Genomic DNA, 17,025 nt, shown 5'->3' on the forward strand with positions numbered 1-17,025 from the left:
CGTTGAGGACCAATCAGAATCCACTTCCGCAAACTACAGCGCACACACGAAGCGCTCTCTACTTCCGGTATCATTTTCAGTGAAATGAAACTTTTTCGACATGTGGCTATTGGGTAGGGTGTTGTATTTCATGACGTAACCGGCGCCGAGGTAGAGGAAACTTTTCGCGCGATATCATCCCGTTTAAATCATCCGGTTTGCATGATGTCGGTGCTGGTTAAAAACAAGCATGGCTGGTTTTTGGATGCGAGTTCACTCGTGGATCAGTGGTATTCACGCTGTGTTCGTTTTAAGGACACGCAGAAGTCCCGTGTCAAGTGCAGTTTTAAAAGACAGTGTTTCCAGATCTTAAAAAGCCATTACAGTGTGAAAGCAGAGGCTGCTGTTGATGGAGGTAAATCGGAAGTGTTGGAGGAAACAGACAAAACATCGAAGGTAAATTTACCCTCCTCCTCCTCCTCCTCCTCCTCCTCCTCCTCCAAGAGATGCTGCCAGAGGACCACTCCCTGTACAGAATTAAAGGGTGGTCCTTTGCATATATAGAGAGTCCCCTCACTGCTGTCTGTGTTATAGCACATGGACAAAATCAGTTTTAAGTCAACATTCATTTTACATTTTCATTTGTTTTATTTCGTTCTGTTGAAGCAGTTGTAGAGGCTTCCTTTTGGATAGGATAAAACTTTATTGATCCTCTGAGGGGAAATCCGGGCGTTGCAGCAGCACAGACAAGAAAGCTCAAAATACTAATTATACAGAATAGATAAGATAAATACAAAATAAAAACAAAAACAGAGGGTATATACAAGTGCAAAATGAATGATGAAGTCAACTGTGCAGGGAGTTGAGACAGTATTTGCAGAGAATGACAAGATAAAGTGATTAAAGTGACTCGGTATGATAAATAGCAGCAAGTAATGTAAACAGCAGAGGAGAGAGGCAGTGTTGTACCACAGTAATGCAGAGTGCAGTTATATAATATAGTATAGTGCAATATGAACAATATAGTGTAATATAATGAAATGTTTATTTATCTTGATTTATTTATGTTTATTTGTCTTTATTGTCACTTTGGCCTTTAAGAAGAAACATGTAGAAAACCTGACCTTTATATGTGGGAAAAAAAGTCAATAAGATGAGTAAAAAAATTCAAATTCAGTAATGTTCATCTTTACATTAAAGTCAATCAAGTGGAACACAGTTCTTCTGATTTACACTGAGCAAATATTTTCATTCCATAAATAGACTGTTACTTTGCTAAACGTTGCTCAGTGCTCTTTATCATTTTTATGACTCATTTTGTATTAATCTACAGCAGGGATGGTCAAGGTCACACAAGGGACACATTCATGTTATTCACACTGCCAGAGGGCCAACTTGTAGTATACTTAAAACGATTACAGTCAATTATGTCTAAAATTTAACTTAACATATACCAGTGATCAAATATTATTATGGGCATATTTCTGGTTTTCATGATTTCATGGCTGATTTTGTCATGTTTTCTTCATGTTTCCAAATAATTGATATGTAAAAATTGACCTGAGGACCACGTTGAGAGTTGATGGGGGGGCCGCATGTGGTCCCCGGTCCTCCAGTTGCCCACCCCTGATCTATAGTGTTAATAATTGTTCAATTCAACTTTCAAATTGAACTACCAAATCTACATATAGTGCACCTTTAATTTCTTTCTCGGGGTTTTTTTTGTTGTGCTTACCAATAATCAGTCGATATCTGTTTGTCTTTCAGAAAAGGAAACGCAAACACAGTGAGCTCAACCACGGAGAGGTTGATTTACAGGCCTCTCATGATAAGGTTTGTTGCAACTCCTGCTGTAACTCTACGACATCGACGTATGCGCCGTTTTATTTGTTCAGTTAGAGAATGATAAATCAAAAGAAGTGTGAGTTATAGCATTGAGGGACAAAGTGCAAGTTTCTATATGACAGTTGAATAAGGTCTTTTGTGAGCCAGAGGGAACGTTGTGATATCACAAAAAAAGGCCTCAGGTGATGTCACCTAAATCGCCATCAGTTTGGGCTGGAAACTTAGACTTAGACTTTCTTTATTGTCATTCAAATTGTACCTTACAGTGCAGATCAGAACGACATCTCGTTGCAGTTGGCTCATCATAGTGTAGGATAAAAACAGCAGCAAGTATTTACATAAATAGTTATAAAAGAAAGTATGTATAAAAATACTCTAAAGGATATCAAATATATTGCATATGTGTAATGTTATACTATATACAGTCCAGTGTGGGGGTTTGGGGGGGGGGGGGGGGGGGGGGGGGGTCTTATGGCCTGTGGGAAGAAGCTGTTACAGAACCTGGCTGTTCTGCTTCAAACCTCTTTCCAGAGTCCAGCAGCGAGAACCGTCCATGTTGGGGGTGGGAGGTGATCAGGGTCCGAGGCTTACTTCAGTCTTCAAAAGTATACAACAAACAAACCTGAGCAGAATCCGGATTCAGCTTCATTCTCTCTCAAAATCTCTGCTTCTAAAGGGCTTTAAACTTAATGGGAAAGTGCGCACTGCATGGATGTGTGAAGCTTCTCTTGATTTACTATATTTCAAGATCAGAAAGGCGCTCCACATGCACATCAATGTACTTTCATCAACATGTTCTGCATGGCTGCCTCTCTTGGGATCCTTTCCTCCACCCCAGGTCATATTTACACACCCCTGGGGGTCCTGGGACAACACATGACTTCTTAAATCTTTCAGCCTATCTTATTCTTTTACTATCCTTAATCATGTCGATTTATTGCTTTTATCTCTTTTTATTGCGCTCAGTTCCTTTTTCTGCTTCAATTGCTTTTTTAAAATCTTTTTAAGCATCAGCAGTTTTTATTGCTTACTTCATTTTAGCTTATACGCCCTCCTATGGTTTCTGATTTGTCTTATCTTCGAGATAAGACAAATCAGAAACCATTTCTCTGGCTGGCGCGAGAGATTCCAGATAACGTCAGAGTGAAAAATTAGGTCTTTTGTTTGCGTTCACACACGCAGCTCCTCCTGGAAATATCAGGAGCTTTTCAGGAGTTTTGTGCAAGTGTGAAAGCATTAAGTGGGATCATTGATGCAGTAATGTTTGAAGAAAGACTTGCAGATGGTACTTTGAAACACTTTACACTTCTTTGTCAGTGAGCAGTCAGTGGAAAAAGAACAGATTTACCTCTGATATGAAGGGGACTATAATAATGAAGTAGCATAAAAAAAATGATTCTTTTCAAAGTGTTATTTTGTGATCCTCATATTCAACACACCACACTGACTAAACAATCTGCTTTGTGTTCTCTTGCAGGTCAGGTCTGTGATCCTGGAGGGAACTAAGTCCTTGGTGGATTCTGCCCGATCCCTCGAACATCTAAACAGAGCGACCGGCCTGGTGAAGGAACCTCTTCCTTCCCATGAGTGCAGGCTTGTTGCTCTTTGTGAAATGGCTAAAGAGCTCCCCCTAGTGGACGAGGATGAGCAGGAGGAGTGCGTTCAGTCACTCGTGGCCGAAGACGGCCGCTCGTCACATGTGGATTTGTTCTCCCGGGTTACAGAGAACAGGGATGACAGTGCGAGTGTAGTTACACTTCTGGGAGAGGAATATGTTATCCCATCACACACAGCCTTCCTGCTTTCTGATTTCACAAGAATACAACCTCTAGTTCACTGTGAGTACTGTGTGTGAACATTTTTTTTTTTCTGCCACATGGAACAAGTTAGCAAAAGAAAGCGTCAGAGCTGAAGTCACTAGATGGTTGTGGTGACTTATTTTGCATTAAAGCTGAATTAATTGTTGTAATACTCTGTTTATGCCGTGGCAGCTCACAGATGGTTATATACAGTCTCTGTGACAGCTCGCAGGTTGTTTTCCAGGCCTGACTTTGTTTGTCTGTCTCTCACACAGATGGGAGCAGGTTTGACCTGATAGTTATTGATCCACCGTGGGAAAACAAGTCTGTGAAGAGGAGTCGGCGGTAAATTGACACTTTAGCCTTTTTAGAAAACGTCTATAACTTTATTCCCCCCCCCCCTTTCATATCAGGATGCTCTTTACATGTAACTACAGGAACACAGATTAAAAAATATAACATAAAAATACATATGCGTGCAAAAAAAATGTAAAACCTGTCATAAGATAAGACAGTTCAGCTTCTTGCTTCTGTCACTGAGTTCTAAAGTGCAGTAAATTAATCTGATTAGTTGAAAAAAATTAAAATTTTAGGTCTCGATTTTTCACAGAGGATATGGTGGTGGGCTTTATAGAACCATTTAAAGCACAGTAGTTCCATTTACATATCACAACTGTCTACGACATTTTTCTTCTATTTAGATACAGTTCTCTGCCCTGCACCCAGCTGAAACGTCTCCCTATACCCCTGCTGGCATCACCCAACTGTTTAGTCGTCACCTGGGTCACAAACCGGCCCAGCCACCTGCGGTTTGTGCGCGATGAGCTGTATCCACACTGGGGGGTAGAAGTTGTTGCCGAATGGTTCTGGGTCAAGGTACAGAAAACTTTGATAAAGCTCTCAGCGTTTGTAATGCTCTACCTTATTGGTATGATTCCCAGATGTTTTAAAAGCCACGCTCTTTACCTTCAGGTCACCACATCTGGACAGTTTGTGTTTCCACTGGATTCACATCATAAGAAGCCGTATGAAGTGCTGGTGCTGGGACGATATTCTTCTTCTGCAGATAACTCCGCAAGGTATTCAAAGTTTTGAATCCTCTCTGTCTTTTTTATACTCTAATGCCTTAATCCTTGAAATGAATATTTCCACATTATATTTACTCATTTTCAAATTTATATTTAATCTTGTTGAACCACCTTTAGTCCATCAGAGACGTCAGTGGTTCCTGTGGAGGATCAGCGTTTGATTGTCAGCGTGCCTTCAGCGCTGCACTCCCAGAAGCCTTCACTTTCAGGTACATTAGGATAACATCTGCTGTTTGCATACTAGATCTTAGTACAGTAGCTTTTGTGTTTAACTGTGCCACCAGAGGGCAATGCTGCAACATCAGTGATTGTCATCTTACAACACAGCTTCAGTGATAATCTGTAAATCCCTCTATAGCATGCATTTACACTCACACAATCTGAGTCGTTTTGGGGGGGATTTAGAATTTAAAAGTGAGTACTTTTGATTTGATATAACTTTAGAAGACGGTTACTGAAAACAAAATGTGTGTTTTAACAAGAAAAGAACATAAATGTGAAAAATAACCCATCGTATAGGTACACATATCACTGTTTTTTGACTTTGTAACCTGCTTTACCACTACTGAGAGTTTTCATTAGAGACCCTCATGTTGAATTAGAGAAAAACATCTCGAACACACATGCTAGATCTATGTTGTATTCCTAACAACCCGAGGGATTCAGTCCTCATTGGTCAGAGCGGGGGACTTCAGCTGCTCACATACGATCAGATATGTGATGATTCAACACTTGACTTCGACGTGAACTCCGCTGCTTAGGATCCGCGTTCAACCTTGACTATGAATATGCAGCAGCTCTGAGCAGGAGAAGCCTTGACGTCATGTTCGTCCGTCTCAGGGGAGCGCGGTTTTATTGTGCAGTATGGAAGCTGGAAAAAAAAAACACGGCCGGTTAGCAGAAGCCCTCTCAGAAGCACAGAGGAGCCTCCACCTCACGGACGTGGTTGTTGTTTACTGTTAAAGTGAATCAAATGGTGACAAAGCGATTAAGAAGATTAGGGAACAGATTGTGTTCCATCTCCTTGTTGGATTCAGAGCCCCTCTGCACATTTCCTGTGTGTTGTTTTGTATCCCAGATATTTTATTCGGGCTAAAGAACTCTTTTATTTTTCCACATCTTGTAGCGCAATATTAGCATATCCAGTGACTATCGGTATCGGCTACTTATATCACAGATATGCGCCGATATTATTGGATTTATTCACTGGTTTGAGTATCTTTGTATTACACTAGCAGTTCTCTTTCACCAGCAGAGGGCACTATATGGATTCCAGGGAACCTATGACACATTAGAGCTCAGTGAGCTCCCAGGACAAGATGTGGTTAGTAACTAAGAATTAAAGATAGTGACTTGCATTGATGTGATGTGAATACACACAGAGAGTGAGAGAGAGATAAGAGTTCAATAAAAGCAGAAGATTTTTTAAATGTTTGTATTAAATGTAAGTTTAAAAACTATGGGCTTGATTTTTTTTTCTTTTGTTCAATCCTGCAACATATTATCCAACTGCTACAAATATCTAGACCTCTGGCAATAATCTACCTGGGCTTTCTTATGCTCATCTGAAGCGATCATCGCCGTCGTTCTGCAGCCTTTTTGTGTGTGTTCGTGTAAAGCATGTCACGTCTGCTGGAGCCATTGGCAGCCTGAAATATGTGAATAAGCAATCCTCAAGCCTGCGGCGCTGAGAAACCCCCGACACACTTCTCTTCCCCCCTTTCGGATGGGGCTCCTATCGCTGACATTCTCGGTTGCTAAGGGACACCGTTATCCCCGTACAGTTATAACATAACCTTGCCAGATGGTCAAAGCTGAAGAGAAAAAGTGTTAGTGCTACTCTCAATGACAAGACGTGTGGTTTGTTTTATTAATTAGATCCCCACTACAACTTTGGAAATCATGAATAATGAAGTCGGTGCTATAATTAGAGGTTAAATAGCTGTTCCTAATGTTAAGCTCAGGGAGAGGCACACTGCCAGTTCTGCGGGTCGTTGATTGGGGAATGGACTTTTGGACAGTGATCCTTATACCAATTTGTTAAGCTGTCTTTCTTTCAACAGTGATTGAGAAAAATTCACCTTTAACCAGTTACAGCCAGTGCTCTAATTAGTGCTGTAATTAACTTTCAAATATCACATAAAATAATTGAGAAAAAAAATGGAACTATTATTTTGAGTATTAAAGTCATATATAAATGTGTGGGGTCAACACAAAAGATTATTTTGTTATTTATCAAATTAAAATTGGGCCAAAAACAAGGCCTTGAGGGACTCCACATGGATGTTGAGAGTAAGTCATTAATTATGTAGATAATAGTGCAGAAATAATCTGAAGACTGAATGTGATCCCAGTTGAAGGATCAGATAACCATCACTTTCCTTTGCCACCTGGCAGAAGTTTCATACCTTTACCCATTTAAGAGTTAAGAGGATAATTAGGCCTTGTATTCTGTGTTCAACTCCGGGAGCTGAGTCACTGGTCGGGGTTGAATTATTCGGAGAGCCGCATGTTTGGCCTTTCCACTCTCTGACTCTCTGACGTGCAAAGAAAGAGAAAACGGGAGGCAGAACACCACATGGTGGAGGTTGGATCAGTTTTGGTGGATCAGGCTTTCATGCTCATTAACTCCCTGAGTGTTGGCTGAGGCGAGTGTCAGGGAAGTTTGAGCATGCACAAGAGCAGACAGAGTAGCACAGGGGCAGAGGAAGTGAAACGTATCTGTCAGGTGTTCTGCTCCTGGAATATCATCACTTATAGACTCAAGGTCACTGCCAGTCTGCGCATAGAAACTCTGTGCTGTGGTGTGAAGGAGCTGGGTAGATGCCAGTGCTGTTCTCCCTTTATTACTGAGTAACAGTGAGAGTGCCCTCTGACTTTCACTAAATGAAAGTATTCAGGGGTTTAACACATTTTTCACACAGGATGGCACATAAATACACTGACTGTGGGAAGCACAAGTGATTGTTAATCAATTTTGCCTGCTTTGGTGCAAATGAAAACAACAACAGGTGCAGTGGAGAGGCAAAAGCAGTACCCTCCTCGTCCTTTCTGTCTGATTATTTTTTAGTTTTGTGTTCTGCTAGTGTCATTGTCACCGGCAGCATGAGGCTGAACCTGGAGTCCAATCAGGTTTCACAGGTAGTCCAGCTCCCCAGGGTGGCACATCCATACATGTGGTCACATAAAGGTTTGCTGGGTGTCTACCAGCACAGTCTCAAGAGCATGAAGAAGATACCAGCAGTAATACAAGGAAAACTGGACAGGGCCATAGAAGGGCTTCAACCCAGCAGCAAGACTGGTGTCTATTCCTTTGTAAGAAGGAGGATCAAGAAGAGCACAGCCAGAGACCTCCAGCAGTCTTCTAGTGTTTCTGTTTCCTACCAAACTTTCAGAAACAGACTCCATGAGGGTGGTTGAGGGGCAGACGTCCTGTAGTGGGACCTGTGCAGGTTCACTCTGAGCACATGTGACAGGCGTGAAAGAGTCTGACCCTGACTGCTCTTATAGGTGACGATTGTGACACCTTATGTCGATGCAGGCCCTGGGTTCTTCCTGATGTGGCACAATGCCCGGCCTCATTTGGCCAGAGTGTGTAAGCAGTTCCTTTATGAGCAAAGCATTAATGCTATTGACATGCCCTCTCGTTACCATGACCTTAATCCAAGTGACCATCTCCCGGACGTTATGTATCCAAAATATTTTAAGCGAGAGGAGATCAACCTGTTTATCTTTCCTTGCTTTTTCTTTCTTTCTCTAGAGGTGTTGAAGCCCTACATTGGACCTGAAGCCAAACGCTTGGAGCTGTTTGCCCGAAATCTTCAGCCTGGATGGACAAGCTGGGGGAACGAAGTGCTCAAATTTCAGCACACGAGCTATTTCACTTTGTCACCTACCGATGAGCCAGCGGGGTTTCATCAAGACGAGACCCCGGACAACTTCACAACTTCTTCCTGTCACTGACAAAGAATGTGAAGTAATGATGCACTGAGAAACCTTGTCAGTATTTTGGAGCATTTTTTAAAATAAAGATTCAGTACCAAAATATTTCTTTACCAGGTCTGTTTGATCTGTTCTTCTCATGTTTGCAGGACCTTTGATTTCTTTTTTTAGGTCTGGGTGCATGTTTCAGATACTGAATCACAGGTCTGTTGATGCACTACTTGGAGAGATGAAAGTGCATTTCTATGCAGCTATGTTTTTCAAATCTCCCGCAGTAGTCAGACAAACAACACTCAAGGTTTTTGTGAGTGATCTTTGGCACAATATGTCTTAAGGAGAATCAAAGTGTTTCTATTTTTACTCATTTTATTTGAACGGAGTGTCAAAATGATTCCTATTCCAAATAAAAGCAACATTTTCACGCTTGTACCTGTCCCTTATCAGACAGTTTCTTTTAAAGTTCTCACTTGAACAACTCGCTGCTGTACCGTTCACTCTGCCAAGGACACGCTGGGAATATTCTTTGTTTCCTCTGAGAGACGCAGCCTTCCCTTTGACACTCCTCTTAATGCCAGTAAAGCCATTAACTACCTTTTCCTGTTGGGTGGGGCCTCTCTAATGAGTCTGTGGTCTGCGGAGGAAGGAGAGATAGTGTGGGGATGAGCAGGGCTGTCTTTATGGCAGCAGAGAATGACTTGCGGCCGCTGCAACAGAGTACACATCACAGCTAATGAAGCCGGGGCGATACCTCAGCAGGATCATTTGCACATTACCTTGTCATGCTCTTTGTCTCTCTGACACACACAACACTTTTATACTTCCACTTTTTTTTCTCCCTCTGTATGTGCTTTGACTAAAGTAAGGATGGGAGTATACTTCTAAAAGGGAAATCACTTTGCACAAGTGGGTGCGATGTAATGGTTCATCAAGAGGCTTAAAACCTGCCTCAGCTCCAGCTCTCAACCTGTCATTAGGTTGACTGAAAGTTAGGCTGAGACAGCATTTCCAGCATGGAGACCGCCATCGATGGGACTCCAAAGCCCCCTGCAGGAACAGACGGGTGACGTCACTCAGGCTTCGTCCATTAATATTTATAGTCTATGGTTGACCATTACCGTTATCTAGCTCACAGTACTGTAGCAAACTTACATTAATGTTCGCTATGTATTGCTTACGTTGAATAATAAGATAGATGATTAGCATTTAAAGGGCATGCAACCCTAAACACAGCAGTGTGATATTAAAACAGGATTTGAGCTTCTGTATTCCCTATCTTCACTTAATGTCAACTTCGCGTCACGGTCCTTTAAACATATGGTCAATGTCACCATAGAAGGTCTAAAACTCTACCCAGATTTGGACAAGGACATGTTGCAAAATCTAACTTTTTGTTAAGGTCTTTGGTGTCCAACTAGAATTTTGCTGATGTGAACATTTGGTATAAAATGTGGCTTATTAGCCAAGTGGTTTTATTTGGTTTCAAATGGGCTAATGCATTGAGGGAAATATCTATTTGTTAAGTTTAAACTGACTTTTTGGTGCAAGGTTGATGGACAAATGCTTTAACAGTCAAATCTCAGGATGAAAAGTCTTTTGAGAGGTGGATGTGGAGTAATACTCAACAGTCACCAATCAAGAAATCAAGGATTTCTACATATTGACTCTGTTCCAGCAGAAACAAAAAATAAAATACCATTCATCCATCTTTCACCGCTCATCCTTGAACCTCTGAGGAACGGATCCTTATGCAACACGACCCATAGAATTAATGCGGGCCGATGACGCGGACCTGACTGCATGACGCACTTTCATTTCTTTTGCTTTCTCAAACATATTTATCATTCATCAAGCTCAAACCAAAATCACAAACCTTTGCAGCAATTAACATGCCAAGATTAGAGACTTAAGTGTTTTTGAATTTTGATCTATAGCTCTCAAGCCTAACTCTGACAGGTACCAAGTTTTCTAAAGACATCTTTACGGCCGCCGACCTGAACTCTAGCATTAGTGCCATAATTATCTGTCTTTTTTTCCCCTCTTCCTTTGTTCTCCTTTCTCATCACTGGCTCTTCTTCTGCTCGTCTCTGAATACGCAATCACTCTCTGAAAGCCCACAATGCACTGCACAGTGATGTCATCACAGTCATCATCTCCAGGGAGGCGCCAGGGACGGAAAGAGCGTCCTGTCAAGCTCAAGATGAAGCACCACAGTGAGAACATAGTCATCCCTTCTTTCCCAGAAACCCCCTTCTCTGTTAAAGTGAGGTTGTATGATTTTCTATTGAGCGTTACTGTAATCTTTGCAGCTGACACGGGGAGAATATTTCCAATTGAAAAGCAACTGAGCATTGATTACTGTTGGCTTTGAGTGTTCGGAGCATTCACCAGATTTCCATCAAAACCATCTTCATCTAATGTGCGGTTTGATTTCTCTCAACCTAATGGAAACCACTAAGAACATCATGAGGTCAATCAAACAAATTCTGGACAAAGATGCAGAATCTGTTGGCACTGGTTCTAGCACTTGAAGTGTTCTGGTTTTCTGGTTTGGTTTGAAGTCAGAGTAGTATCAACCACGTGTTTCTGTGGGCATTAGTCGTATGTGAGAAAACAGTCAGCATGGAGTGGGGAAGGGGTTCCATGTAGCCCGTCAGAGTGTAAGCAATGGCGGCCCCAGAAGGTATGGAAAGTGGTAAATGGACTTGAGCTTGTATAGTTCTTTTCTAGTCTTCTGACTACTCAAAACGCTTCAACACCGCAGGTCACACCTACACATTCACACACTGATGGAAGAGGTTGCTATGTAAAGTGTCCATGAGTATTAACTAATCCATTTATATGCATTCATACACAGCCGCCGCCGAGCAGAAACACATTGGTCATGTAGCTGCAGGAGCGAGGAATCAAACCCCCGACTTTCTGGTTGAGAGACGACCAAATCTACCAACTGAGCCCCAGCCGCCATTGCTCCCAGAGGCTACAACATTGTGCTGTTCCAGACAGCTGTTCAGAAACCTGGCGTCTATCACGGCTGGAACTCCCACAGGAGGCTGCTGCAGGGGGAAGAGAGAAATAATTGTTTCCTAGGAGGTGCTGCTTCTCCTCGTCTGTCCCTGGGTTCTGTCCCCACTGCAGTCTTTGCTATAAAGCGCTCTGAAACAAGTACAAGGAATGAGCAGCAGCAGCTCTAAGTTTCATCACTCAGCGGCATCAGAGAGAATGTGAAATCTGAAGTTCATGGTGCAAAGTAGAAACAATTCCCACCGTATACATTTATTACCACCAACTGTGATGTACCAGGTTGCACCTCTAGTATGTTCTTACATTTCTAATGAGGACTTTTGAGGTGCAAAGAAACACCAACAGAAGATATTTTTAGTTTTGAGGTCACTTGTCTTTTCTCCTCTACATGGACGGTAATACCAGCAATCATTTCAAGAAGTTAAGTCGTCTTGCTTTGCTCTTTGTTTCTCAGTTTACAGTGGACAAGTGTGAAACACTTTTAGAAAATGTGAGAAAAATGTACATTTTGAAAAAATAAATTACATTTTAAAAAACATTACAAAACCAAAACACTTTTACCAAGGACTAAACAAATGTACAAACGACAGAATCTAGACGGAAAGGGAATGTAACAAATGCCAGAAGTGACCCGGAAGCGCATACCTGGTCCTTCTGTCTCATCCGTTTCCTTTACAAGTTCGAGAGAACGTCCACCCGAAAAGCAAAACTGACTAATCCGGCTCAAATGAGTTCCACAAAACGGGCAAAACATCTTTCTGTCACCACAAAGTTTGCATCAGTCCTTATCACTGTTCACCAAGTCTTTCTGCCAAAACAAACAAAATGACCCCTCACTCATTCACTTCCGGGTCACTTTTGGCATTTGGTACATTCCCTTTCCGTCAAGATTCTGCCATTTTTAAATTTGTTCGCGGACTTGTAAAAGTGTTCTGCCACTTGTAAATTTGCCTCAGCTCTGGTAAAAGTGTTTCACATCTTGTAATTTTGTTTTGAACTTCCCAGCCACCGTATGAATCCCTTCCTCTCTGACATGGACTTTGTTATTCATGGCAGGAATCATTATATGAATTCAAATGACATGCACATCCTTAAACAGGCAGCGCGTTGAGTTATGATTTCCTTTCTGATACTCATTCAAATGATAATTTTGTTCTCACCGCAGGTTTCATTTACCTCCAGATTTAATAGGAATATCTCCAATGAATTCATGAGGACGTAGACTCCGGTAACATAATCTGATTGTAACGCAGTGCGGTGTGCTTTATGAAATGTTTCAGAGTCACCAGAGGGACACGGTATATATGGCTGTCATTAAATGTAGCTTACATATAAAAGGAGAGGAGAGAGAGATGAGCGTGTTCAGAGCTAAATGGAGACACGATTTGGAGCTTAAAGTTTTACACACTCAGCTCAGTGATCTTGTGGATCCTTGTCTGCTGGTTAACATATCAGCTGGTGGCATCCCGGGAATACAAACCTGATAGTTTTAAAGTTTGAAGTTTTATTATTGTGTCATACATACATTTATATGCCCAACCCACATAACACCATGAATTACAACGTTCCAGGATCAGAGTGCATCGTAGGTCTATTCATAGTCACAAAACAAAAAGCAAGACAAACCCTGATTAAACAGAATATCTATGTGCATTCTTTTCCAAGATTTTGAGACAAAATTAGCCAGCTTGATTTCATCAAATTTAAACAGCAATTCCAGTTTTTTGCACATCAGTCCAAGCCAGTATTTCAGGTTTTTGACGAGCTACTTCATGAAACAATAATTCTCTTAAATCATCATATTTTGTACAATTCAACACATTTCTTGACTCGGTCTCGACCCCTTAAAGTCTCGGTCTAGGTTTAGGAGCACTCTGGTCTTGAGAATGTCTTTGTCTCGGTTAGTGTGGTCTTGAATACTACACTAAAAGTCATATCAACACTCAAACATCAGTATTGGTATTGGCCCTGATTGTCACAATCGGTGAATCTCTAATTACAAATCAACCAAATATCATAAATAAAGCAAATAAGCAAAGTGCTGTAAGTTGTAACGACATCCCGTTAGAATCTTCTGATACCCTAATCCAAATATCTGAGTCATGGGAACGCAACATTCAATTAACCACAAATATATTCTCATTATACAACACCGCTGATTGATGACATTTTTCCAGCAAGCTAACAGATAAACAAGCGTAGCAAAAGTGAACAGTATCCAGTATTCCACTGAATAGCAGATGCCGTTTTGTGTTCTTCACAGGTTTATTCAGGTTTAATTTGATTTACATTAATTAGTCCTCCTTTCACTGTGTGAGTTTTTCTTCATGCTGCTCTGATGCCACTCGTCTAAAGACATGCATGTCAGGCAGAAGGGAGACTCCTAATTACCCACGTGGTTTACCTGACAACCTGCTTTATGCATCCTGCCCAGTGCATGCTGGGATCGCCTCCAGCTCTGAAGAAATATACATAATGAATACGTTCTTTCTTTATCGCTGCTTTGGACGTGTTTTCCTTTCATCATACCCTAACTTATTTTTCTTCATCTGTAGGCTTGGGTATCAAGAACTGGTTACAACCTGGAAGTGGTTCTACATTTCTGAGATTCAGTAAGGCACTTGAATTTCAATTCTGCTTTTTGCACCCTACTAGCAATATAAATCATTCAGGATCAAACATCAGTGAGAGTCCATAAAAGTTGTACTCACCTGCCAGGATCTGCTGTGTTGATGACGTCATTTGTGATGAGGTATGTCAACAAAGTTGTGAGAAGAGGATCATGGCAGACCGCAGCAAGCGTTCAAGTCATGTTGGAATCAGAATCAAGAATTGATAAGAACCAGATTTGATTAAACCGAAATGTACCCAACCATGTTCATCCGGGAATTTTCTCGCTCCTCGTATTGTCAGAAAGCTTAAAACGGATATTTCATATGTTGTTCAACTGCCCACACGCTTTATGAGGAATACAGATGATGTTGAAAAAAGCGGTTTCCCCTGGGCGTCCTGGAAATATACTAGAGCCTCAATCATATCAAGCTCATTTTCAGATTCTTGTCAGGCTCTTGCTGATTCCTGTCAGCATTCAGTGCCAGTAAGGCCGAACGGCAGATGGACGGATGGACAGCTCCATACATATTCATTCACAAGACACCTCCTCAAGTATCTCATGTAAAGAACTGTCTGTCAGCAAGCAGCATGTGTCAGGGGGTCAATGAAAGGTGTCAGAGAGAGAAAGAAAAGGAATGTTTGAACATCCAAACATGAGCAGCTGCTCCAAAATAGTCACCGAAGGAGATGAATAGAGGGATATTAGCAGCTTAGGTGTCAAAATGGCTGGCAGGTGGATGGCAGCGGGCAGGAAATCACTCTCTGTTTGAAGGAAAGATTCATGACAGCTCTCAGCCTGTTGTTAGGTTGACTGAAAATTAGGGGGAGACAGCATTTCCAGCATGGAGACCGCCATCGATGGGACTCCAAAGCCCCCCGCAGGAACAGGTGGCTGACATCACTCAGGCTACTTTAATATTTACAGTCTATGATTTAAATATGTTTTTTTTAGCTGTGTGAAGCATTTTGAGTTGCTCTTTGTATGAGTGATGCCCGTGTTCATCCCTGACCACGTCGCGGATATACACTCAACCTCTATTTGTTTTTATAGCTCAGCTCATTAGCTTTATTGTATTTACCAGACTTCAGTTGTGCCATTACATCGGAAATATTATCACGCTGAATCATCGTCCTTTCTCTCAGTACAATCTGTTTTTTGCCAAAGTGGCCAAAGTGCATCTTTAAACTCAGTAACGGGATGGGATTGTATGCAGCCCGAGCTTAATGCTTGCTAGGTTTGTAAATCCTCACTGGCATTTTGGAAAAGAGGAAGCAGGTTGTGAGATTACGCCGGAGAATACAAATCCACCTCTCACTACCAAGCAAAGGTCAGCCGTGTTTAAAGCAGAGCTCAGTGTGACACTAGTGGGGATAATATGAGCGTGCGTCTTTCCCCTCTTAAACTCACACACTTACCAGCCTTCAACTGTTGATTTTTGAGGGATATTATTTTCAATTAAGCGGTCATGAATAAGAAAGAACAATACAGAGAAGGGAATGGGAAAATCAGAAACGGGAAATAAAGAAGCAATTTCTGTTGATAGCACGACTATTTGTAATGACCATAAAAACGGATTCTGGGTCGCTAAGCAAAGCCTTATTTTAAATTCTGATTAAGTTCATCTCTGACATTTTCTACAAAATACCAAACATGTCAGGCTGAATTTCGGGGAAGTGTGTTTAACATAATGAAGAAGACATTTAGAGTATTTTTGCTTTGTGCTGTATTTTAAATAGGTCGTCTTCAGTTTGAATAATTTAAAGCACTACAATGTTTCAAAAAGACATATTTTGGGGCTTTCTGCCTTCATGCGACAGGATATAGAAGGAAACCTGGGAGACATGTGGGGAAAAGGAGCTAGAGGTCGGACCCGAAGCCGAACACAGCTTTATAGTCTTAACGATGGACGATGATGATTGCTTTGATTGCATGCAACTGTGGAAACGACGAATCATGCTACCTTGTGGATGCTGTCTGAAAGACCCTGACACACCAAGCAGATTGTTGGCCGTCGGTCCTAGTTGGACCATCAGTGAGCGGCGCCCTAGTTTTTGTAGTGTGTCCGGCTCCGTTGCTACCCGTCGGCCCCCGTCTGCCTTTTTTTCAGCGTCGGTGAGAAGAATTTCTCTGATTGGCTGTTGGGAGGTTTAATTTCTGTCCAGCTCTCGACGCATGTTCAGGAAAGCCCCTTGAGCATGCCGCTGTAGTATCCATGCTTTCTCCTTATTTGTCGCTTCTGCCTCTTCTTTTCTTTTTCTACTAAAAGACCAAGGGCTGACAACGCCAGCGCCACTTTCAACTTTTTATCAGACATTATTATCGATTAGTACCAATAACACGAGTGGTGAGCGACAGCGGTGTAAAAAAGGTCTTCTCGTATCAACAGACTACCGCCACCTGCTGGCATGGAGAGTTATTTCCTCTCACACATGCGCAGAACGTACGTGGTGGTTGGCCGTCGGCTGTAGTCTTTGCGATGTGTTCAAGTACAACTTTCTGGACAAGACGTGAGGCGACGCCACAGACGGCCTTCGTCGCCACTAGTTCTTTTCCGCCTGCTTGATGTGTCAGGGCCTTTAGGGTTAAAAATAAAGTAAAAGTGTTCAAATCTTTCATTTTCAGTTATTTATGCCCTGAGGTATGAACAGCAGAGGTGAGCAGCGTCTGTGGTACTGATAGGATGTGAAAGAGTTCATCTGCAAGGGTAGAATGTGGTTTTGTGTTAATGAGGCTTTAG

The 17,025-nt window shown here is 41.8% G+C and overlaps 1 protein-coding gene across 1 annotated transcript; it reads left to right on the top strand.

Annotated features, from left to right (window-relative positions):
- The first annotated feature begins 57 nt into the window (after window positions 1–57).
- mettl4 (methyltransferase 4, N6-adenosine) lies at window positions 58–9,080 on the top strand. Its single transcript, XM_020658841.3, has 8 exons — window positions 58–435; window positions 1,747–1,812; window positions 3,302–3,662; window positions 3,899–3,968; window positions 4,325–4,499; window positions 4,596–4,702; window positions 4,829–4,920; window positions 8,472–9,080. Exons 1-8 carry the CDS (start codon window positions 202–204, stop codon window positions 8,672–8,674), a joined length of 1,308 nt encoding a protein of 435 aa, XP_020514497.2. The 5' UTR covers window positions 58–201; the 3' UTR covers window positions 8,675–9,080.
- Window positions 9,081–17,025: the final 7,945 nt, after the last annotated feature.

The sequence above is a fragment of the Labrus bergylta genome, chromosome 20 (assembly GCF_963930695.1).
Source record: "Labrus bergylta chromosome 20, fLabBer1.1, whole genome shotgun sequence".
Classification (NCBI taxonomy): Eukaryota; Metazoa; Chordata; class Actinopteri; order Labriformes; family Labridae; genus Labrus; species Labrus bergylta.

Bases quoted from the DNA above. Each gene is read 5' to 3' on its own strand.
- mettl4 (XM_020658841.3), top strand. From the start codon at position 202: ATGATGTCGGTGCTGGTTAAAAACAAGCATGGCTGGTTTTTGGATGCG. The intron at 436-1,746 runs GTAAATTTACCC...TTTGTCTTTCAG, and splicing joins AAACAGACAAAACATCGAAG to AAAAGGAAACGCAAACACAG. The intron at 1,813-3,301 runs GTTTGTTGCAAC...GTTCTCTTGCAG, and splicing joins TACAGGCCTCTCATGATAAG to GTCAGGTCTGTGATCCTGGA.